Source organism: Desmodus rotundus, chromosome 5, assembly GCF_022682495.2.
Source record: "Desmodus rotundus isolate HL8 chromosome 5, HLdesRot8A.1, whole genome shotgun sequence".
Classification (NCBI taxonomy): Eukaryota; Metazoa; Chordata; class Mammalia; order Chiroptera; family Phyllostomidae; genus Desmodus; species Desmodus rotundus.
In genome coordinates, this window is record NC_071391.1 from 39,782,106 (window position 1) to 39,807,786 (window position 25,681).

Sequence of the window (25,681 nt, forward strand, 5' to 3'; positions counted from 1 at the left end):
TGTTTCAGCTCCAGGCCCCGAAAAGCAGCAAAACCAGAGGAGCGACACCACGGTTGCCTCAGGACCAGCCGCACTGACTAATGAGGCAGGCCCTGGTACCGACCAATCAGTGGACACCATGACCCTGAAAGGACACACCTGGAAAGCTGATAAATGCTCTATTGTGATCCTCTCCAGAGACCTCCCCTAAGATTCCTGCCTATAAAAGAAAGATAAAACCCTCACGACAAAGGACCCAGGCCCGCTTCGCCTTCTCCCTCCTCCCCCACAGGCACGCATCTCCCAAACTCTAAGGGACCCCGCCAGATTTGCAGACAGGGGACCTACGGGCAGTAGCAGCTTGTCCCAGGCTAACCCCCTGAACCTGTCTCCAAGAAACCCCTTTCTCTGACTTCCCAGTGAGCGAAAGCAGCCCAGCCTGGGCTCTCCCGTGGCTTCCTCCATGCCACTTCCTTCCTTGTTTCACTGTCCTGACCGTGCTTCTGCTGCAGCCCGAACATTCTTGTTTTACTGCATTTTGTCTCCTGACTGAAATCTTTCCTTCAAGAAAACAAGAACCAGGTCTCATCAACTGGAGGGTAACAACAGTGTGTCCCGCCCCCAGGCCCCAGGGCAAAGGTGCTGCAGAGCAGGACACAAGGGTCTTCCAGCTCCCGGTTAGCCTGTGCTCAGGGATGCAGGCAGACAGGCTCACCCAGAGGTGCCCCAGGTGAAGACCATGGCCACACACCGGGTGGGCACTCGCCGCCACCCCCAAAGCCGTGATATAACCAAGGAACAAGGTTTCCCCGTGAACGTTCACAGCTGCCCTGTGCCGCCTGTGGTACTTGACCTCCTAGCCCTGAGATGGGAGAAGCTGAACCAGCCTGTATCTTTGTCTCCAAATAGGAAGTGAAACCCACAATTCTACATTAAGGGTCGTGCAAGGTCCATGGGAGTGAAGACGGGAGTTAGGGGGGGCGGAAGTCAGAAAGCAACAGACTCCGCCCGGGTCACCAAAAGTGACCCTGACATCCTTAGGGGAATAAAATTTCTCCTTTTCTCTGACAAAATTCAACTATGCTCATTCTTATAAATATGCTTTTCTGATCAATGACATGTCCTTGCTGCCCTGAGACTCTCATACTTTCAGGGCTGGGAAACCCAGGGTGTCTCACGTGGTGTATACACTTCCTGACAACACTGAAAAATCTGCCGAAAGTTGCAGTAAGCCGGTCTTGGTGGAACCTAAGGTCGGAAGCGAGGCCGCTGTGGCTCCTGCAGTGCAGAGCCCTCCCCCGCCCCGGGGCTGTTCCCACCTTCCTCACTGCCTCCAGCTCCTGCTGCTTGTTTTCGTTGGCGGCCTGCAGCTCCTTCATCTGCCGCTCCAGCTCCTCCTGCTCCGCCAACAGCTTCTTCCGGAGCTCTTTCCGACGCTGGCGGGCTTCTTTGTGTGGTGGGGGGCTGCCCAGCTTCAACAGGTGGATAGTAGAATGAATGGCTGGGAGAGGTGGAGGAGAGAAAACAGGAAATACCCTTTATCCTTTGTAAGCCTAACAGCGGGAGGCAGGCGGAGACGCAGGTTGCTCCGGATTCTGCCGCAGAGTTGCGGTGGGACCTTGAGCCAGGCACGCAGTCTCCTGCCGCGTGGGGTTCCTCATCTCTAAAGCGAGAGAGATGACCTCTACAGTCGCTACCAGTTCCAAAACTGCAAAGTAACTAGATACTCGGTTCGGGAATACCACACACATTTGAGGAATTAAAACCACACTTTCAACTCCCTTCTCCACACTTCTCAAAAGGCTAAATGAGATTAAGACACAGACAGGGCTGAGATTCAAAGCTCTGATACCTGATTTGCCACCTGCTGTGTTTAGTCCGCCTGATAAGTAAGCCTTTTGAAACCCTCTTTTCTGGAGGTGAAAATAGTAGCTACCGTTCATTGAATACTTGCTATATGTGTGCCCTTTATGTGTATTATCTCATTTTTATATGAAATCTGATTTCTTTCCTGATTGTTTCAATTACATAAATTCCGTTTTTTAAATAGCTAATACCGCCCCATTGTTCACATTCAAAAGCATGAAAGGACTAAGAGGAAGTCTCTCCTACTCCTATCCCTAAGCACTAGGTTCCCCTCTCCAGTAGCAACTAACCCTAACAGTTTCTTGTGCAGCTTTCCTGAGATATTTTAAGTATATGCAATACTACATCCCCACGTTCTTTGGGCACAGTGACATAACACACTCTTCTGAGCCCCGCTTTTTTCCTCACTTAATTTATCCCGGAGAGCGCTCCCCACCAGCACACAAAGCACAGCACAGCGCCCCACTGTGTGGGTGTACCACAGCTCAGTCAGCCATCTCCCCGTGGGTGGACGTTAGGTTGTTTGCAGTCCATCACTGACACTTCTGCAATGATGTGCATTGTAGAATATGCAAGTGTATCTTCATTATTTCACGATTTACTCCCAAAACAAAGCTGGCAAGTAGGTACTACTATTGTTCCCATTGCGCAGAAGCAGAAAGCAGCTACAGAATTTATAACTCCACCCGAGTGACTCAGGAATGATTCAAAGCTAGCTTCACTTGCCTCAAACTCTTAAACCACATCAAAAATGACCACAATTTTCAATATAATATTTTTTTACCTGAAACCAAGGGTCCCTATGATGTTGATTAAATTTAGTTTTAAATCCTAACTCTAGAAATCATGTCTCTCTATATGTACTACTCAACGACCTAGGCTTTTCCCCAGATAATCAGCCGCCCCCAAGGCAGCAGAAGACAGCAGCCTGGACCTGACAAGTGGTCACAAGGGCTGGACCTCTGGCAGGCATCTCAACCTAAATTACCTTTCAGCTCCTGAGGCCTAAAGTGGAGACCCCCTGGCTACTTTCCCATGAGACCAGACAGAGGGGCACCTGAGCAGACCTCAGAAATCTCCTCAGGGCCTGAAGAAATGATTTATAACCCTTACCACACCTCCGACCAATCAGCTCCCAGCATGACCCCAGGGCCCCATCCCACTGTGTCTTGTGATTTTGCCTTATGTTATCTTTAACATACAGTTAAAGAAGATACAATACAGTACAAGCCACTGGGGAGTCGAGTTTTTAGCATTAGCTCCCCATCTCCATATTGGTCAATTCAATATTAAACTATTTTTCTTTCTATACTGCAAACTCCTGCTCACGCCTTTCTTTGGGCCAGTGCACGCAGGCAGATGGAACATAAGAGCGGGGGTGGGGGGGAAGGCGGGCCATCCTGTTAACATAATATGTCCAAGAATATCATAATCAGAATCACCTCATGATTAAAAAATAAAAGCTAATACATAATGTCTCGTTCTATTAATTTTGGAATAATACTTTAGTTTAAAAGTTATTAAATCAAGTGTGCGTTCTTGAGATAATTATTTGAAATGAATGATTTCTTGCAGAAATAACAGATCTTAAAAGTTATTCAAAAGCTATTCCGTTATTCCTCTTCTGTTTTATGTACTACTCGAAACTCGAGATGGACACTTTAAAATTCTTCGGTTGTTAAAAGGGGAAATTCCATACTCTTCAAATAGTAACAGTAAGTAAAACTCAAAATGTCCAGTTTACAATTTTCCTACAAGCTCATTACAAAAATGAAATTTGATGAAAAATTTGGAAACTCCTCTTCATTTGTTTTTCTTTAAACTACCACGTTACACCCAGAAATAACCATAGACAATGAGGGAAGAACACCTCAGTATCTTTAATGAGACTCAAAAGCACAAAGTCAGAGCTCTCGAAGTCACATCATGATAAAAATTAACTCACCCTGAATCCACTCCTGTTTCTTCTTCTTATCTGAAGCACTGATCTCAAAGGTCTTATCGAAACATTTTATGAGAAAAAGGCATTTCTTTCCATCTTTGTCAGGCAAAGACTTAAACAGAAAGCAAAATTAGTTCTTTAAGAGTTTGAGTATTCAATATTTAAATTAAATTCAACCTTATTTACAAAAATCTGGCTGGAATGCAATGTGAATGAAAAATGTCTACAAATGCGTATTACTGACTTACTACTTCTATCCCCTTGGCAACATTACTTTCTGGAACAATGACCCTGATAGGACAGGACGCCCAGCCTGGGAGAACAATCAACACCCGGTGGGGGTGCCGCGCTCTGGGCGGTCCTGAGCGCCCGCCTCACACCTGAGCACATTCCTTACAGGAACCCGTGGAGTCACTGCAAGCATTAACGCCTAGGAGCTATGAGGCTGCTAAGCCAGGGCGATTCCCACGCCTGCCTAAGATGTGCCCTCCTCTCCTCGCACCTGGGACACTGTTGCTGGAGAGCTGGGGTCCCTGACCTACATCCTTAGGAGACTGGCATGGCCTATAGTGTCTGTGATTCTCCACGGTTAGCTGAATTGAAGAAGACCCCTTCGTGGGCGCCGCACACTCTAGGATATTAATGTATCTGGACCATTTTATCCATCAAAATATGTTATCGTTTACGAGTAAGATCTTAGGTATTTTAAATGTTCTTCAACAAATACAGACCTGGTAATATAAATACTAAAAATGTATGATCTTAAGGACTTCACTTCTTTTCAGAATTAACAGTTTATGAAAAAATGTCCTGAAAGTCACTCAAAATATCAAAGGCAATGCTCACACCTTCTTCAGTTTTATTCATTTCAATGGCCCAGATTTTCTGGTATTTTCATAATTTCAAATATTGTATTACTCAATATTTTTTGCTTTCTTTTCTTCTTTACGACTCCATTTTATTCAGTAAGTGATTCCTTAAATGTACAAACAAATGAGATTTAATCCCTATATTTTGTTCACAAGTATAAGACAGAAAACAAATTCACATCGGAAAACAACTATGTCAGGTATCTTTACTTTTTAGTTCAGAAAGCATCGAGACTTTATGCCTATATTATATTGGAAATGTACGTTTTAAGATTATTTGAAGGCCCTGAGGTGTATAAGGAAGATAAACTACTTGAGCAGCAGGGGGCAGCACCAGGAAGAGGTAACAGTTGACTTACCTCCACACAGCAGTTTTCATCCAAGAGAATGTCTCCTTTCTTATCTTTCAGATCCTCGCTCACATAATAAGAAATTATGTTGGGTTTTAGTACAAACCAGCGTTCAGTCCAGTTTTTCCGTCTATGGCCCTTTTTCAACATGTAACCCTACGAGAGATTAAATCAGAAGTAAATGCCTGTTCTTTTACTTGTAAGAGCTGATATCATTCTTTCTTGACATTCTTGCCTACTCCACTCTCTGACAGATGGTCCTGAGCACATAAATATCGATGTTCTTCCCCTTTGTGGATCGTGAATCCTCTGAGGATCTATGAAGGTCAGGGACACTATTCCCAAACTCATGCAAGCACCCGCCGACAAGTCAATGCAGAATTTTAGACACACAGAGACATGTCCCCTCCCTGCAAAGCTGCATAGATGGTAGACTTCAGAACCCCTGATGGTAATAGCACTGTGGGTTTTTTAAAAAAGATTTTACTCATTTATTTTTAGAGAAAAGGGAAGGGAGGGAGAGGAGAGAAACATTGATCTGTGCCTCCAGTAAGCGCCCCGACTGGGGACCAAACCTGCAATCCAGGCATGTGCTGTGACCAGGAATCGAGTCGGCATCCTTTCACTTTGCGGAACGATGTCCAGCCAGCTGAGCTACACTGGTCAGGGTGCATTGTGCTTTTTAAAAATTCCTTGTCTTTTAGGAGTACTTACTGAAATATCTGAGATTTGTTTCAATATAACACTGGAGAAGCAAAAGTAGGTAGAGTAGGATTCACCACGTGTTGGTGGTTACTGGGACCAGGTGATGGGTATATAGGAGTTCATTATACGATTCAGTCTAGTTCATTTAACACACACACACACACACACACACACCCCTTAACAGGAATTCTCAGTAAATTAAAACATCAATGCCCCTGGCTGGAGTGGCTCAGTGGATTGAGTGCTGGCCTGTGAACTGAAGGGTCAGCGGTTCAATTCCCAGTCAGGGCACATGCCTGGGTTGTGGGCCAGGTCCCCAGTAGGGGGCATGTGAGAGGCAACCACACACTGATGTTTCTTTCCCTTTCTCCTTCCCTTCCCCTCTCTAAAAATAAATAAAATCTTTAAAAAAGAACCAATGAATGCATAAGAACAACAAACCTCTCTCTCCCCCTTCTCTCTCTCGCTCAAATCAATAATAAAAAAATTCAACAGGCTTTTAAAAAATAAACAAAATAATAATATCTAATCATATACACAGATTCTGGTATGGAATCATATATAGTAGTAAGTCCAGTAATAAGAAAGGAATAAAGAAGGAAATAAAATTCGCAGGCGTCCCACAACCCAGAGGCAATCACCGCAGCATCTGGGCGAGCGTCCTTCCTGACAGCTCTACATACACTTCGCACCACGCGAAAGGGAGGGCAACACACCTCCGTTCAGCAACCTGCTTTTCCCTCTGACCAAGGTGCCCTGGGGGTATTTCAGATCAGTAAGTATGGATGCACCCAACATGGAAGTACTTCAGAAACAGTCTGGAAATGTGATCATTTCAACAGTTCTTTCCAAAGAGCAACTTCACCATACTTCAGAAATGCACCAATAATTCTTTAAAATGAAAGCCTGAGAAAATAAGAAATTTGATTCCTGCTCTAAATCTGTGTAAAAGTGTAAGGGACTTACACTCATCTCTGTGATGAAGATGTTTTATTTCAAACATGTGAAATGCTGAAGGTGAGAAGCAACGCAGCGTTACAGGACTCTTACCTGCTTCAGCACGTCTAATATAAGCTCATTAAAGACTTCATTGATCGCCATGGACACCGTCTGCCGGTCCATGCCTTTGCTAAACTGTCCGGTTCCAATCAGCTCGATCAGCTCCCACACAGAAAGGCCGTCTTTACTGTCATCAAAGTTGATTTTATAATGTTCGAATTGCTCTTGCTGCCAACCTCCTCCCATAGCTTCTGTCAGTTTCTTAAGCAGGTATTCAATCTATATGTGAAGAATTTAAAAAGTATTATTTCCTAGTAAAAAAAATAACTTTTCAACTTAGTTGTGTATCTATGTTACTTATACTGATAAAAGGTCAGTTTAAAAAATATTCTTTTACAGTTCCCATAGTGGACATTTAAAAGATCATGACACCCTCAGGGAAAAGGGTTTCGATAAATGCCACTGGTCTTATATTAACCTCGAATAAGTAAAGGCATCAAAACCTGATAACCCTCTAACAGTATATTTGCAGACATGACTAAAGCAAACTGCACTCACGCACTGCCACACGCACACCAATTAATGTGATCTGATTACTCTCCAGGATAAATATTTTAAGTACGTCAGAACACTAACCTTACTGAGCTAACATGCAAGCACCCACCTACATAAGCATCTCAAAGTCGTATGCACCAGCCACTCCCCAATTCACAAATGTTTCATACAAGCCAAAGACTGGGAACTCACGCCGCCCCTCCCCGTAGAACACCGACAATGTCGTCAACAACGCCGAACCCCTGGCTTGGGCTGGAAGAGCTGGTTAAAGCCTGAAACCCATACCTTCGAGCAGAAAATACTGCTACTGAAATAACAGCAGTTAAACAGAACATTGAGGTAGTAACACTGAATGAGAAATTGATAGCTGTTATTTTCTGAAAAGCCGGGTGTCTTACAACCCTCTCAAACTCAACATGTCCAGAAGTGAATGAATCACCTCTGCCTTCCAAATGGCTGCCCTTTCTACTACTGATTTCGGTTGGGAGCAATACGATTCACCATGGCAGAATCCTTGTCCCCAGTCCCCTATATCAAATCAGTGACAAAATCCTACTGTTTTTCCTTCCCTAGATCAGTGTTTTTCAAACTGCAAATTATGACAAATACAAAATCAATGTAGTGGGTAGTGACCAGCCCTTTCTTTAATGCAGTGAAAAATACTTGAGTTTATCCACAATAAAGACAAATACTGTTTTGTGACAAGTTTTGCTTTGTGTATGCACATACCTACGTGTACTGGGCCATGAAATACAATGCTGATCTTCCTATAGGCTGCAGTCAAACCGAATGAAAATCTGCCCAAGACAATTCTCACCTCCGCCTCCTCCTACCCCGGCTGCCTCTGGTCAGGCCTCCCGGCTGGTACCCTGGCCTCCAGTGTTGCCCCCTTGTACCTATACTCTGCCAGAGTGTTTTCCAAAACAAACCTGAGCCTGTGACCCCCACCTTTAAACCCTGCCCTGAGTCCCAAGAACAAAGGCTAAGTTCCTCGGTGTCCCTTGTGGCCATCCCCCTGTCTGCAGTCTCTAACACGTCTCCCGCTGTGCCCCTGGCAGACTTCACACTCCACCAATACTACCAGCGCGGCGGTCGGGGGTCCCAAGCTTGTTCTATAAAGCACTGGATAGTGAATACTTCAGGCTTTCTGCATCTCCATTTTATGATCTTTGTTTTTTTGTTTTTTAACAAGCCTTTAAAAATGTAAAAACTGTTCTTGGTCCACAGACAATACAAAAACATACCATGGGCTGGATTCAGCCATCAAGCCAGTTTGTCAGCTCTCGCCATAGACTATAAGTAGTTTACCCACATAACACACTTGTTTATGCTTCCATGCCTTTCCCCATGCTGCCTCTCTGTCTAGAATACCTTTACCCATTTCTGTACCTGGCTGACTAGTACTTGTTCAAGGCCTACATCGTCTAGGATATTCCTACTCAAAGTGAGGTGTGTGGACCAGCAGCAACAGCACTTGGAAGCCTATTAGAAATTAAGTATCTCAGATCCCACTGTAGATCCCACCCTAGACCCCAAAATCAGAACCCGCCTTTTAACAAGGACCCCAGGAACTTCCAGGCGCACATTAAAGTTTGAGAAGCACACTGCTCTAGCGAACCTGCTCTCACCAACCCTAACCCAGGCCAGGTGTTCTTCTGTGTCGCTGTGCTTAGCACACTGAATTGAAATGATCTCTTTACTAATTTCCTTCCCCACCATTTCTGAATTCCATAGAGGAGGGACCATGTTCCATTCGTCTTTGAATGCCCAGAACCGGTACCTAGAATGTAGTAGAGCTCAGTTAGTGTTTGCTAAACCGAAGTATGTTAAACTAAGCTTCCACTTCCTTATCGATGAAATAATCATAACACCACTCATCCCATGTAACTATTATGGGGATAAAATGAAACAAATATAGGACATTTTGCACCAATGCCTGGCATACTAGGTACTCCATTGATGTTACTTCCCTTCTGCACTGAGTGGAATGTTATTCCACCATTTAAAATTATATTTAAGAAAGAATTTGTGAAATAACATAAAGTGAAGAATGGAAAATTAAATTTACCTATGATTTCCAGTCCATAAAGATTATGAAAATATTTAGACAAACACTAAAGTAAAACATAGACACAGTAAGTCTGTAACACATAGGACTGTGAATTATTTTTTTCTGTCTCTCCTTTACACTTCCATTAACTTGGTTATAATGTTATTTATGAAGTCAATTTTAATAGAAAAACATTACAAAAATAGAAAAAACATGTTTGCAAAGAAATGTATATTAATAAAATATCACAAGGTCAAAAAATATCATAAGTTCTACTGTTTTAATTTGACAAGATTGTAAAAATCTTCTAGTATAAAGATTATCTAACCCTTAACTCTAGCATATGGCAATTGCTCAACAAATGTTTACTTGTTGAAGAAAAACACAAGTCTTTCCTTCTCTTGCTGGAGATATACCATCTACTGTTAAGCTTATCAGATATTATCTTCTTGGCACTTAAATAAAAGGGATAGTCAGTGGAAGAGAAAAAAGGAAATGGTTAAGAGGAAGACAAACGGAAGAGGGAAGGAGAAAATGAGACAGAAAAGAGAGAAAAATGTATAAAGGCAAGAAGAGATTGAAGAAACAAAGTTGAGAGAAGGTAAAAAAAGATCATTAAAATAAATAATTGCCCATAGAAAAATAACTTAGAGGCATTAACATGACCAGAAATCCGATCTCCCCAGGGCAGGGCACAAGGACCCGTGCTGCCTGATTACAGCCTGGGGTAAATGCAGTAAAGGCACAACCAGAAGTTTCCGTGGCGAGGCCAATGCAAACGTTCACAGGCCCACATGCATGATGAAAAGTGGGTGTGGCAAATGGTGCTTCCAACTCATTGCACGTGTACCAAGTCACAAAACAGCCTCAGCTCTTCCTCACCCACCCCTCACGAGTGAACCCAAGCCCCTCACACTCCAAGTTTTAGTTCTTCTTGCATATCAAATGACCTTTTATAATGTTTGTAACCCAGGAAGTACCTGTTACTAGCTAACTCAGCTCTATAGGCAGTTTCCCAGGTCCGTCTGGGACCACCTGCAGGTGCCCTCCCAAACCCTTCTGAGCTGGTGACCAGCACCCAGCATCGGCTCAGCATTGCCAGGAACTGTGGAGGACAACTAACCGAGATTCATTTCCTGCTGATTTTCGACACCATCATTTACTTACCATAATGAACTAAGGGAAGGACCTCTTAAATCATTACATTGGGCCAAGGAGCAACAAGCATCGCCAATTTCAACTATTCAATTATACGAAATAATAAATCACGTGCTGCCGTGTTAGTCTCGAGTGGCCTGCAACAATTCTAAGAGCTCATTCAGTTTCAGGAAGCAGCTTACTTCCTCTTTCCAAGCAAGTTCCACCAAAAATAACAAAAAATAAACTTTTCAGCTGCATGTGATTTTTGATGCCTTCGGCTCCAAAATCCTTGTTTAAAGTTCTTTCCCCATCATCATTTAAAAGGGCCTTTCATGTCTTACCAACAATTCAGGTTTTATTTCACAGAGGATCTCTTAAAACTATTTCAGGTTTGATATTTATTTCAAGACACTCTTTCCAAATAAGCCCGTAACAGACACATCCTGTTTTGTTCTTGGCTCTGTGAGAAATGAATACTAATGTATAAACTATACTTCAAGACACTTATTTCCAGGAATACCCTTTGATGAAAATTACAGAACCATCTCAAAGGGGGACATACCATTTCTTGATTTTTGCATTTTAAATTGCTTAATATTTATTCAATATTCTCGACACTACTTTCTGGATAATGGAAAACTAAGTCAAAAGCAAACTTATTTATACCATTTATGTTATTTATGTAACTACCACTGTTACTTATATAGTACTTTTCAAAGCTGGAGAATAAAATCTTACTTAGAAACATTCTGGACCTATGGTAGGTAGATTATTGGAAACATAAAAAAATATTACTTTAGCCCTGGCTGGTATGACTCAGTAGATTGAGTGCTGGCCTGCAAACCTAAGAGTCACCGGTTGGATTCCCAGTCAGGGCACATGCCTGGGTTGCGGGCCAGGTCCCCAGTAGGGGGCACTCAAGAGGCAACCACACATTGATGTTTCTCTCCCTTTCTTTCTTCCTCCCTTCCCCCTCTAAAAAATAAATTAAATCTTTTAAAAAATGTTTTAAAAGTTACTTTAAATGTATAAAGTCTAAAAACTGTTGGTACAATTATAATTAAACTTATGTATATACTCATGACAAAGACATTATATTTCAAACTTTATATTTTAAATGTTTTCACATTAAATTTTATTTAAATCTGCAAGTCTAAAGCTAGTTCAAAATATAGTTTTTTAAATGTTATTAAAATATTTAGAAAGGAAGCAGAATCTAAGAGAGAATGGTCATCTTAGAAATATTATGACTCCAGTGTTTTCCACAAAATGTGACCTCGAGTGTGCAGTGCTTGGCCGACCAGGAGCTGTGCTGAGAGCTCGGCACCCGCAAGGCCGCGTTTCAAAGCTCAGGAGGCTGGTTCAGCAGCCAGACAAGCCATTCCACATGAATCTGTTCCCAGGATCCCTTCTTTCCCCACAAATGGCCACAGAGCAATAATCTGTAAAACTAACTTTATTCTACTTTTAACTAGAAGAAACACTGAGGGAGTTAAGGATGCCAAACACAGAGTAAGTCCAAACAACAGCACGACAAGGTGTGCTGCCCGGCTAAGGCAAAGGGAGGCTTTCTGAAGCGAGGTCGATTTGTTCGGGAAGAGCGCCAAGACATTCCTGCGAGCCCACAAAGATGAAGGGAACCATGCTGCGGGGTTCTGGCTGGACTCTGGGTGCAGAAAGGAGAGAGTCATGGTACACCTCAAAGCTCACACGGGCCCCAGTTCTGGGAGCCAGCTGGAGAAGAAATCCTTTGAGTTTCTTAGGCAGAGCAGTCAGGAAACTGAGGCTGACTGGCTCCCTTCACAGCCTGTGGCTCAGCGATGATTTAAAGCCAATAATAAGTCCATCACATCAATCAAGTTCTGCCTCAGGAATAAGGCCAAGTCCCCTTACTCACTAATTTCTAATTCTGCAATCAGGACAAGGTCACTTTCAAGTTCACCATGAGTATTTTAGCAACGGAAAGAACCGAAAGATCACAGGTAAGTGACCCACCTCTCTCCTCAAGTTCCAAGAAAACACACATCAATTTGGAACACTGAGTATAGCTACAAAATGTCTTAAAAGATGATACTGGAGATTTTACTAGCGTAATTCTGCCAAGCAGCATAAAATACCATTTGCATATCTTTTTTCTATGTCTATAAATATTCTATCCTCTTCTATATTTCTCTATATAAAGCTAGACAATTTTTTGTGGACAAAAATTCCACAGCATATGTTATTTTTTATTTTCCCTTTAACATACAGGCACGATTACATCATCGTGGTTATTAAGCACTGGGACACTGTTCCCACCAGTGCAGCAAATCTGCCTGGTCTTTGATTACCTGTGACCACCTAATTGCTAAATCCAAGGGCAACTTCTCACTCACTGCTCTCTAATTCTTCTGTAGCAGAGAATGCGGGTAACTGCTTTTCTGGTGCTTAGAACCTTTTCTTTCTTTGGCATCCATGATTCAACACTCTCCCAGTTCTCCTACTTCACCAACTGTTCAACTCAGCTTCCTTTACCTAATCTGCTTCCTCCTCTTGCTATAGAAATGGTCCCAAGATTTGTCCTCAGCTTCTCTTCTCCCACTACAGTCTCCTCCTACCTGATCTAATCTATTTCCCAGGGCTTCCCCAGCTCGGTGTCTAGCCCTGGCCTCTCACGAGCCCGAGATGTGCACTTCAGTTGAATACAGGGCAGCTCCAAAAGGATGTTCCACCTAAAATGCCAGCTGTACCAAACACATCCCTACACACTGTGCCTCCGATTTGCTCCTCATCCTGTCTCTCTCTCACTCTCTCTCTCTCTCTCACTCTCTCTCTCTCTCTCTCACACACACACACACACACACACACACACACACACACACACCCCATTCAGTGAGCACTTACATTGGGACCGGACATTCTGTTAAATGCTTCACATACATCAACTATTTTAATCCTCACAAGAGTCCAATGAAGAAAAGTTATCCCCATTTTAAAGATGGGGAGACCCAAACAGAGAAATTAAGTAATTTGTTCAAGGACACATAAAAAGCGGTACAGTCAGGATTTATACCAGGCAGTCTTATTTCAAAGACCGTGCTTTAAACAACTACACTATGTTACCTCCCAGTTGCCCAGGCCTGAAACTGATAGGGGACTCAAGCTGGAAAATTTTAGTTTAAGGTAAAAAATTATATGCCTAGCAAGCAATGTGTATGTTAAATCTTTTGTTTCAGAAACTACAGATAAGGCCTGTCCTGGCTCCTGGGAAAACAGCCGACCCCCTGGGGCACTGCTAAAGATTACCCTCTGGGGACAAGTGGAGGCATCCGGGCCTTTGTGTTCCAGGGACAGACATATGACCACCTGCCCCTGGGAACAGCTACCTGCCCAGGACAGGAATGTTGCAGCTTCTTTCACCTAATCCTCCCTGAATCTCAAAAGCCCTCACTGCACCTTGTTTATTCCCCATTACAAAAAGTCTGGCCTGGAAAGAGAAGACAAAAGACAAGATGGTTTGTTAGGGTATGAACCCACCATCTTCTCAGATCACCGGCCATCTGAATAAAGCGCCCATAAAGATTAAATCGCTGCCATTGCTTATTGGGTTTGGTAGTGACAGGCAGCCCAAACGCCGGTGTCTTTTCCAGTTTCAAAACTTGACCATATTTCCACACAGTAAGGTACTAGGAGCTTGGTCCTGTGACTCCCAGTCCCTTCCATCTGGCCTTCTTTTCCATTTTCGCCGACACTACTGTATTTAAGTCCTCAATGCCACTTGCCTTCTCTTAACTTCCCATCTCCCATCTCTCCATATTTCATCTACTTACCTGTCATTCTCTTGCTCAAAATCACCAATGGCTCACAGCTCCTCACTGCGTATAGGATGAAGTCAAAATTTTTTCCAGCCTCATCTACCACCCCTCTTCTTCACAGCCATTAGTTCACTTAGAAAGGATATGTGTCATTGTCTTTGACTGCTCAGCATCCAACCCCCTTCTTCTGTCTGGGGAATTCCCTTCCAGTTCAGCAGATAAAAATGCAAACGTACCCTTTCCAAGCCTCCTCTGCAGCCAGCTTATGGCACCTGACCTAGGCCATACCAATTAGATGCATGGTACCAACTGTAAATTGGGAAGTGGATACCATAGAGACCTGTCCCTGGTAGAAAGAACAGTGGCAGAAAGGCCCGAGTTCCTGGGCAGCGCCCAGTGTGCAGGGCCAGAGGTGTTCCTCGGTATAAGTGCAACCCCTACCCTCCACTGGCAGCAGCATTTTCCTTGTGGTTCTTCACCGGATGGACCAGTATTGCTCCAGGCTGCACGGCCTCCGCACCTGGTGTTTAGGCCATCATGGCGATTCTGTGAACTATCCAACGACCTTTTTAAAAGTTCCTTTTTGCCTTAAATCAGCCAGTCCTGGTGTTTCCAAGTAAGCATCCTTCACTCCTCTCAGAAGAGGCCCTTTGCTTTCCTGCCCCATATCACCTTGCCCATTGTTTCTTCCTTCCAGAATTCTTCTCTGTTAGTCAAAACTCTCTCCATCTTTTAAGACCCAGCCCAAGTAGTTCTTTCCCCATAAATATAATAGTTTCCACTTGCCCATAAATAGCTACCACTTAATGAGCACTAAGAGCAAGGCATTCTTCTCATTTGACCTTGGCACTAGCCCTATCTTACGGTTGAGCAGAATGCAACGAAAACAAGGAAAACTGCCCAAGGTCATGCATCTAGAGAGGGGTGACAGAGCCAGAACCGAAACCCAGGAAAGCTGACTCCAGACCCCTGCCCCTAATCAGGGAACAGCAAATGATGGCCCTTGAGTCCAGTCTAGCCCAGCAGGCAAACCTGGCCCACAACATGTTTTTATACCCATGATCTAAGAATAGCTCTTACATTTCTAAGTGGTTGGAAATTTTTTTAAAATAATATTTCATAACCCATGAAAATTGCATAAAATTCAAGTTTTAACACCCACTTTACTGAAGCACAGCGATATAGTGTCTATGGCTGTTTTCATGTACTGAGACAGAGACAGTATAGCCCCAAAAGCCCACAAAGCCTCAAATATGTACTGTCTAGCCCTTTAAGACTCTGCTTTTAACAATGACATCACATTGCCTCTCTTAGAAAGCCTCCTGGTTCCCTTACTCCACTCAGCCGTAAACTGGAATAATCTTTCCCTTCTCTGTATCTGTATGGTATTTGCATCTTTTGTATAACAAGCCATACATTTTGCTTTGAATTACACTTGACTTTTTTCTTTTTCCTTCAGCAGACTGTTATTCCTTGAGGCAGGAAGTAATCTCTCTCACTTTGTACTCCTCTTGGTGCCTTGCTTATTGTTGGTATTCAGTGAATGCTCGCTGATTTTTAACAAATACTACAATATGGAAGTTTTAAAAAGATTTCCCTAACAGGAACAAGGATCACAGAAATCAGAGCCCAGACCCCACATCGGCAGGGTGGGTAATGAAGGGCCCACTCAGCCACTCCTGGGGGGTGTGTAAAGTGGTACAGCCTTTCTGGGGGGCAATTTTGCCTTGTTCACTAATACCCTGAAAGTGTGCGTTCCTTAGGCCTCAGAATTGCACTGCTGGAAATTTACACTCTGGAAATATATAGACTAGTGTGCAAAAGTGTATGTGATTGTAGCAGTCATAGGAGTTAACATTTACTGAGCACATGAGGTCTGTCCAGAAGGTATCCATACGTGTAATATAAAAAATAGAGTCATTTATGGAAGAAGATAAAAGATACAAGAAACACTGTATATAGGACAATGACGCCTCAGTCTCCTTCTAAGTAGGCACCTTGGGACCTCACATAGTTCTCCCAATTGCCATCAGCTGCCCCGTCATATTTTCCTGAATCTCATCGACAGTCTGAAATCTCTTCCCTTTCAAAGGTGATTTTAGTTTTGGAAAAAGCCAGAAGTCACAGGTCGCCAAATCTGGGCTGTAGGGGGCCGAGGCACCTGAGTGATTTGATGTTTCACCAAAAAACTGTGTACCAGACGTGATGCATCAGGGGGCGCATTGTCATGATGAAGCTGCCAATCACCACTTGCCCACAGCTGTGCCCTTCTGAATCACCTGAATAGTTTCTGTGGAGGAGTGTTCAAGCTTAATGCAAAATTTGATGCAGATTTCTTGTTCTACTAGTTCAGTCATTTTGATTGTGACAGCCACACAGTACACATGCTTACTCAGTGGCATCTACCACCCCCACTGACTAGTACAGTGAAGTTGTCATTGTTCACACATGCGCATTCCAGTCCACTCTCCTTGGCTGCCAGGTTACATCGATGTCACACAAACCATTCTCGTTATATCAACAATGGCTGGACTTTTTCTGGACAGGCCTCATATATTACATGCTGGGCACTGAGCTAAGTCCTTTAAATGCAGAATCTTATACCCCTTATGAGTTAACATTTTTCTGAGTCCTGTTTTATAAATGAGGAAATTAAAACCCAAGAGGTTAACCAATTTGTGCAAGGCTAAGGGATTACAGATGACTCATTTTTAATGGGAGGACTACAGCCAATTTTAATTTTTCATATTATGAAACTTTTCTAAATTTACTACTGTAATAAACATGTATTACAGGTATAATTCTTTAGGGTAGTAAGATAGCACGAAACCTTACTTCTCTCTTTATTTTCCTTTGGAAGCTTAGGAAAAATAACCCAGAACAATACAAGTAAACGTCCTTTTCATTTACTTTGCAAAGAACCGTTAAAGTCACCATGCTGGGCTTAGAAACAAAACCAGTGTTTCCTTACATAAAACAGACTGGAAAGCATTCTGGATCCTGTGTTTCCCAAGGCATCACTCGGCCAGTTCTCAGGGGTTTTCCAATATGCAAGCAGACAGAAAATTGTGTTGTGACTTGCGCTGAATAGATATTCTTTGGACATTAGGATGGAGTCATCTATAATTATAGCAATTTGTAGAGGAAGAGTCCCACCCTGTCTGCAAATCTCCAGGGAAAGTACATGACCCCAAATCACTAAGTTTTGAACTTGTTTGGATTTAGACCATTTTGCCTCTGATCCAAAAAGAAAGTGCAAGATCTCCTTCTATATCTACACTGCCTTAACACAAATACTTCCAAGCTAGATCTATTAAATGCAAAGATGGCCCAGAGCCACACCTTACCTCTTCTGGCACAATAATTAATGGATATTTGTCCTCAGATAAAAAGTTGAAAATAACCCATATTTTAAATGAATCCTCTTCCGTAATGAGCAGGGGACTCTTTGTCAGGTTTTTTTTGACACAGAGGGTCCAACACATCCTATTGAATTCAATCTTGTCAAAGTTGTCTTGGACCTAAAAAAGAATGAGGAAAAATTAAAATGAACCAGTCCAAAATAAGTACTATAATTATAGCCAAAAAAAGAGAGAGACAAAGCCCACTATAGGCTTCCATTTTAACGAATCCAATTAACCAATAACCATTTTTAATGTATATGCTTAGGTACCACACTTTCAAAGGCTCAATTAAGAATGTTACATATAGCCCCAGCCGGGAGGCTCAGTTGGTTGGAGCATCGTCCCATATACCAAAAGGTTGTGGGTTTGATCCCGAGTCAGGGGACATACCTAGGTTGGGGGTGCAATCCCTGGTTGGGGCATATATGGGAAGCAACTGATCAATGTTTTGCTCTTTCTCTCTTCCATCCTCTCTCTCTAAAATCAATAAACATATCCTTGGGTGAAGATTAAAAAGAAAGAATGTTGTATTTAGTCTAACATTGAAGCACCATCTGTCCACATCACTCACGTGACACATAAAATGCTCACTTGTCAAATAGTTATTTTTTTCATGTGTTCACATTACCTTCTATGTAGACTACCGATCCTGGTACAGAGGAGTCAAGAATGTCAGTTACTCAAGCAGACTCCACATCTTTACCCATATAGTCAAAAAAGGTACTTTCTGTTGGGAAAAATTGTTAAACTAAAATTCTAAAAGACAGCCCTGGCTTTGTCTTGAATGCAGTCATTCAATCATGCATTCAACATTCCCACAGCATCTACGATGAGGCAAGCAAGTACTCTGCTGCAAATTAAGGACATAGGATGGAGAACTTGGGCCCTGGCTGGTATGGCTCAGTGGTTGAGTACTGGCCTGCGAACCAAAGTATCACCGGTTCAATTCCCAGTCAGGGCACATGCCTGGGTTGCAGGCCAGGTCCCCAGTGGGGGCTCACAAGAGGAAACCACACACTGATATTTCTCTCCCGCTCTTTCTCCTTCCCTTCTGTAAAAATAAATAAATAAAATCTTTAAAAAAAAAAGATGAACTTGCTTTTCTCCTTTTACAACATTTATAGTTTATTCGGGAAGCAGATATGCAAATAGATAAATTTTAATATAACACAGTGTATATAACTCAATAGTTTTTCACTAATTCTACAGATAAAATTTAGATGGTAATTATTATCTGCCAGGAACAATGCAAAGATACTTAATACAGTACTAGCCTATGTCTCCAAGGAATGCCAAGACAATTACAGTACAGTGTGATAAGTATTAGAATAGCTATAAGCAGAGGGTTTTGTGAAAACACTGAGGAACTAACCCGGTCTTCAGAATTGGGGCAAGAGTTGCAGAAAAAGTGACATGACAAGAGAGCTGAGTCCTGAAGGACCATCAGGAGTCAAGGAATCCAAAATGGAGTAACGAGCGTCCCGGGTAGAACAGAATATAAAGCAGCCCAGAGGTGGAGACAAACATGTCGGTTTGGAAGAACTGTCGGAAATCTAATGTGAATTAAGCCCCTGCTGCTAGAGGGTGGTATGAATTGAGGCGTCTTTGTAAAATCAAATAACAGAAACTGGTTTGAGCTCCTTTAAATAGAAAAGGAATTAATTGAAAAGCAATGGGTAGCCTCAAAGACCCAACACAAGCCTGGAAAATCTAGATTCCAAAGCTAAGCTGTCACCAAACTAGGTGAGGCAGTCAGAACTGTGGCAAAAAAACATTCACGGGAACAGCGTGGTGGACACACCACTGCCAGTGTGATGAAGTCTCCACCACGGGGCCATTGCTGCTGCCACTGACCCAGCTGCAGATTCAAAGTCCCACTGGCTGAGCCTGGGTCACATTCCTTCACCCTAGCTGCCAGGGAGCAGGGAAAATGAGCATCTGAACTTTTCAAAATCTGAGATGTGAAACAGGTCCTGTTCCCCATCCAGACCCTGTGGAATTTCACAAACACAGAAGAGAGTTCAGACACTGGACAAAAAGTGACAAATGTCCACTGCATGGGGCACAGTGAAAAATGAGGCTAGGGACTTCTGGTCAAGATGGAGGTGTAGGTAGACATACTTCACCTCCTCACACAACCACAGAGAAAATTACAACCATATCTCAAAACAAGTAACAACTAGAACTGTCAGAAAATCGACCTGTATGGAAGTCCGACAACCAAGGGTTAAAGAAGCTGTATTCATCCAGACGGGTAAAAGGGGCAGAGTTGTGGAGATGGGGGGAGAGGCGTAGTGGAGTGGAGAGGCCATAGTGGGGCGGAGCAAGGTGGGGAGGGAGCAGGTAGTCCTACACGCACATGTGGTGGATAAAAATCCAGAGGAATAACTTGGGAGCAAGCAATGCCAGCCCCAGGTCAGACTGCACAGCACAGAGTTCCAGCACCAGAAAGATAAATCCCCACAACTCTGGCTGTAAAAACCACTGGGGGTTGGGACAGCGGTAGAAACTGCCAGGTTTTCAGGAAAGTCTGTTTAAAGGTCCCTCGGACTTAGAAAAAACACCCACTCTGGGATTCACCACTAGGGCAACATCTGGAAGGGTGCCAGTTGCATACCGGAAATGGGGGAAGTGACTGGAAACAAGGCGACTGTCAGGTAAACCCCCAGAAGCCAGGCAGCAGCAGTGTCCCCTTCTCCAGGCTCTCCCCACATACAGAGCCACAAATCAGTGAAGCGGGTTGCCCCACCCTGGTGATTACCTAAGGCTTTGCCCCACACAATTTACAGGTGTCTTTTCTACAACAGACCATACTACTAAGACAGGGAGTCAAAGCAACTCTATTTAATACACAGAAACAAGCACAGGAAGGCTGCAAAATTGAGGAGACAAAGAAATATGGCCCAAATAAAAGAAAAGAACAAAACCCCAGAAAAAGAAAGAACTAAACAAAACAGAGATAACCAACCTATCAGATGCAGAGTTCAAAACACTGGTGATCAGGATACTCAAAGAACTCACTGAGTGTGGCAAAACATAAGGGAAGAAATGAAAGCTATACTAAGTGAAATAAAGAAGAATCTACAGGGAACCAACAGTGGAAAGGATGAAGCCAAAAATCAAATTAACGATTTGGAACACAAGGAAAGAAAAAGCATTCAGTCAGAGCAGCAGGAAGAAAAAAGAACTAAAAGAAAATGAGGATAACTTTAGGAACCTCTGGGGCAATTTTAAACATACAAGCATCAAAATCATAGGGATGCTAGAAGAAGAGGAAGAGCAAGAAACCAAAAACTTATTTGAAAAAATAATGAAAGAAAACTTCCTTAATTGGCAAATGAAATAGACATACAAGTCTGGGAAGCACAGAGAGTCCCAAACAAGTTGGACCGAAACAGGACCACACCAAGACACATCATAGTTAAAATGCCAAAAGTTAAAGAGAGACTCTTAAAAGCAGCAAGAGAAAAGCAGAGAAGTTCCCATACGACTATCAGCCGATTTGTCAAAAGAAACCTTACTGGCAAGAAGGGGCTGGAAAGAAGTATTCAAAGTGATGAAAAGCAAGGACCTACAACCTAGATTACTCTATCCAGCAAAGCTATCATTTAGAATGGAAGGGCACGTAAAGTGCTTCCCAGATAAGGTAAAAGCTAAAGAAGTTCATCATCACCAAGCCATTATTACATGAAATGCTAAAAGGGACTTATTTAAGAAAAAGAACAAGATCAAAACCATGAACGTTAAAACGGCAACAAATTCACAACTATCAACAACTGAATCTGAAAAAACAAACTAAGCAAACAACCAGAACAGGAACAGAAACATAGATCTGGAGATTATTTGGAGGGTTATTAGCTGGGTGGGGGGAGGGGGAGGATGGAGAAAAAGGTACAGGGAATAAGAAGCATAAATGGTAGGTACAGAATAGACAGGAGGAGGTTAAGAATAGTATAGGAAATGCAGAAGCCAAAGAACTTAGATGCATGACCCAAGGACATGAACTAAGGAGGCAACTGCTGGAGTGAAGGGGGGTTCTGGGTGGAGGGGGGCAAAGGAGGAAAAGACTGGGACAAATATAACATCATAATCAACAAAATATAATTAAAAAGCAAATAAATAAAAATTAAAAAAAATAAATGAGGCTAGGGGGAAGATGAAGGCCAGATCATGAAGAGCCGTACAATTCGTTATGGAAAGTGTGGAAGAGAGCAACTAGCAGCATGCATTTTAAAAGCCATACCCTGGGACAATATGGAAGATGTACTGGAAGACACAAGACAATACATGCAAAGCATTTCTTTTTAGAGAAATACAGGCAAAGTGCTGTGTGTACTATTGGGAAGAAGTCTAGCTGGATGCAGGGAGAAGCTTCTCCTGATCTCAAACCAGAATTTGTGATCTGTAAACACATGCCCCAGAGGCAGGAAGATATCCTCTAGGCTCGGCCTTCAGCACCCTCTCAGTCTGGCCCCGCTCCCCACGCCCCCCTCGTACACAATTGATCCCACGAAGGGAAAGCAGTAGCTGCGGCTGCTGCAACTCGCCTTCCTTTTATTTTTTAACCATCGTTTATTGAGGACTTAGTATATGTTTGACAGTTTATGCAGTTTCTCACTTAAACCTCGTATTAGCCCTGTAAGGTTAAACAGCGTCCCTATTTTACTGATGAGGAAATAGAGGTTCAGAAAAATTGAGTACTTTCACCAAGTTCACATGGCTAGTAAATATCAAAACCAGAGTCTAAATCAAAGTTCAGATGCTGTCCGTTTCCACCATGCCAGACTGCTTGTAGAACTCAGTGGGTGGAAGGCACCTATCGATACATGGTGGAAGACATTTCTACAGGAATAGTTTCAAAGGCCACTACCATCAACCCTACCCACCCGCACCCTCAGAAAAACACTAAATGAATGATATGCCAACAGGAAATAACATGCGCACGAAGCACGTAACCTTGCTCTGAGAAACAAGACATTCTGTTTGGATTATGTGGTGTATCACAGGGTTCTTGGCAGGGTGGGGTGGTGCTAGATTTATGGCTGGAAAAGCAAACATAGAACAAATCACAAAGAGCTTTATAATTTTTTTAAAATAGTCTAGAGGAAACCCCCAGTTGAAGGATTTGGGAGCAGAGAATACACAGGTCATCAGCAGCCCAGACGACTACTTTGCAGAAAAGACGGTATTTGAGGTGAACCCTAAAGTATACTGAAGAGTGTAAGGTACCATATTCCAAAAGACAGGAAAGGAAATGTGGGAGCAAAACCAAGGCGGGAGCAGCACACCAACCACATTTGGGGAACAGTCACAGGATGCAGGAGACAAAAACAAGGGAGACGGAAAGATGAAGTTTCCAATTTTGACGTCTTGGTAAGACACTTGGGTGGAAGTATCCAAGATCAATGAAAAGAAGTGGAACTGTAACCTGAGAGGCAGATTTGTGAATCGAATGCATGCGAATGACGACTAGAAACCACATGGGTAAGGAGATCCCTGAGAGAATGTCCAGTGAGGAGACGCAATCAGAAGCAGAACCTCAGGGGATACACATCTGCAAAGCAAGAGGAGGAAGAGGAATTCTGGTAACTGACAAAGCAGTCAAAGCGGTAGAAGCACAAAGCTATGAGGAGTGAGACAGTTTAAAAGAGTTAACAAAGTGTGTAATGCTGCAGAGAGGTTAAGGAGTTGTTTAAGAAACCAAGCAAACTCACCATAAATTGGTTTTCCTAGGAAATAAATTGTGGCTTTTTGATACAGGTTCATTGTATCTTATTTATTTTTAAGTTGTCTGTTTGGCTAATTCCATCTCTAAAATCTAATCCTCTATCCTTTAGTTTAATCATGCCCAAAGGTAAAAGAATATTAAATGATAGCATTTATAACCTTTTTAAGAAGTACAAAAAAACCAGATCATATATGAAAAGCCCACAGCTAATACAGTCAACAGTGAAAAGCTGAAAGCTTTTCCTCTAAGATCAGGAACAAGGCAAAGATGCCCACTCTCACCACTTCCTGTCAGTATTGAAAGTCCTAGCCAGGACAATTCGGCTAAATAAATAAATGGCAGGCAAACTGGAAAGGAAAATGTAAAATTATCTCTGATTGCAGATGGCATGCTCCTTCTTGTATATAGAAAACGCTAGAGTCTACAAAAAGAACTGTTAGAACAAACAAATTGAGCAAAATTTCAGGATACAAAATCAACACTCAAAAATTAGTTGTATTTCTATACATTAATAATGAACAATCTGAAAAAAAATTAAGGAAACAATCCCATTTACAAAGCATCAAAAGGAATAAAATACTTAGGAATACATTTAACCAAGGAGGCAAAAGATTTGTGCATTGAAAACTATAAAACATTACTGAAAGAAAGTAAAGATGACAACTAAATGGAAAGACATCCCATATTCATGGATTGAAAGACAATACTGTTAAAATGCCCGCACTACCCAAAGCCATTTAGAAATTCAGTGCAATCCCTATCAAAATCCCAACGGCATTTTTTGCAGAAACAGGAAACATTATCCCAAAATTCACGTGGAATCTCAAAGGACCATGAATAACCAAAACGATCTTGAGAAGAACAGAGTTAGAGGCCTTACACTTCCTAATTTCAAAACATATTACACAGCCACAGTCATCAAAACAGTATACTACTGACGCAAAGTCAGATAGACGAGTAAAAGGGAAAAGAGGCCCGGAAATAAGCCCCCACATATGTGGTCAAACGCTCTTTAACGAGGGTGCCGGGACGACGACTCAGTGAGGAAAGGAGTGTCTGCAACACATGGTGTTGGGAAAATATCCAAAGGCAATAAAGATGAGCTCTTACCTTATATCATATACAAAAATTATTTCAAAACGGAGTAAAGATCTAAATGACCTGAACTCATGAAACTCCTCAAAGAAAACATGAGGGGAAAGCGCCACGGTGTTGGAATGGACAATGATTTCTTGGATATGACACTAAAGGCACAGGCAACAGGAACAAAAATAGACAAATAAAACGACATCCAATTTAAAAACTTCTGTATACAGAGAAGACAATCAATAGGGTTGGACAACCGTGAGCCAGTCCTGGTTACCACAGAACTCACACCCAAGGGCAGAACCAGACATCAAACAATACAGCAATAACACGACCACCTGTGTGATAAAAACTGTGGTGAGTGCTACGAGGGGCAAGCACAGCATGCTTGAGAACACACTACAGCAGAGCTGGTTAGCTCTCGGAAGGGTGTGGTGCTACCTACAGAAACCTCCCTGAGGAAGTGACATCAGGCTAGAACCTGAACGGATGAACAGGAATTGGCCGCCTGTTACAGATGGGGTGGGGGACGTCTTACAGCGGAGGAAGCCGCGCATCTGAAGGCTCTGGGGCAGGAAGGGTCTCCGTAATTTGAGGAACAGAGAGAAGGCCCACGTGGCTGCACTGAAGTGAACACGCAGGGGAGTGCAGGAAGTGGAAGCTGGAGAATTTGGCAGCGGCCCAACAGAACACAGCCCGGCAGGCCTCAGTACAGATGCTGGCCTTCAAGTGAGATGGTCTCCAAGTCCATTCTAACTGTAAAGGGTCTAGAAATCTACGATTCCATACTCCATCTACGATTACAAACTGCTCCCAAATCCCAGCTTATCTCATACACATTAAATCTTTTGGAAAACTAGTAACGGCTGTCACTGATTTCAAGGTGTCCAAACGGAAGATAATTTCACAGAAAGAAATGTATAGAGTTGCTCTTTTTTTTAACATACATTTGCTTATCACCAAAACCCATGCATATGAGTAAGATAGCAATTATGGACCTCAATTCTGACTCAAAGTGCTAAAAGTATTTACAAAACTAAACTCACATGTTCTCTAAAGTAGAACTTTCCTCCAAACCAATAACACGTGTTTAAAACATTTAGCACAGTGCCCGATACGAAACAGACTAAATAAATGGTAGCATTTTTATCTTTACACTAATGTTCTCAAAAAGACTTTAATAGCATAGAAAAACAAATATTAATGTTAAGTGT

General features: G+C 42.6%; 1 protein-coding gene across 1 annotated transcript in view; it reads right to left on the reverse strand.

Moving 5' to 3' along the window:
- The window catches only part of SWAP70 (switching B cell complex subunit SWAP70), a 67,801-nt gene that overhangs the window by 13,433 nt on the left and 28,687 nt on the right, over positions 1 to 25,681 (reverse strand). Inside the window, exons 3-7 of the mRNA XM_024558671.4 lie at positions 17,597 to 17,770; positions 6,762 to 6,989; positions 5,016 to 5,162; positions 3,791 to 3,899; positions 1,299 to 1,480 (exon numbers count right to left, since the gene is read on the reverse strand). Of these exons, the coding sequence (XP_024414439.3) occupies positions 1,299 to 1,480; positions 3,791 to 3,899; positions 5,016 to 5,162; positions 6,762 to 6,989; positions 17,597 to 17,770 (840 nt within the window). The remainder of the gene's footprint in view (positions 1 to 1,298; positions 1,481 to 3,790; positions 3,900 to 5,015; positions 5,163 to 6,761; positions 6,990 to 17,596; positions 17,771 to 25,681) is intronic.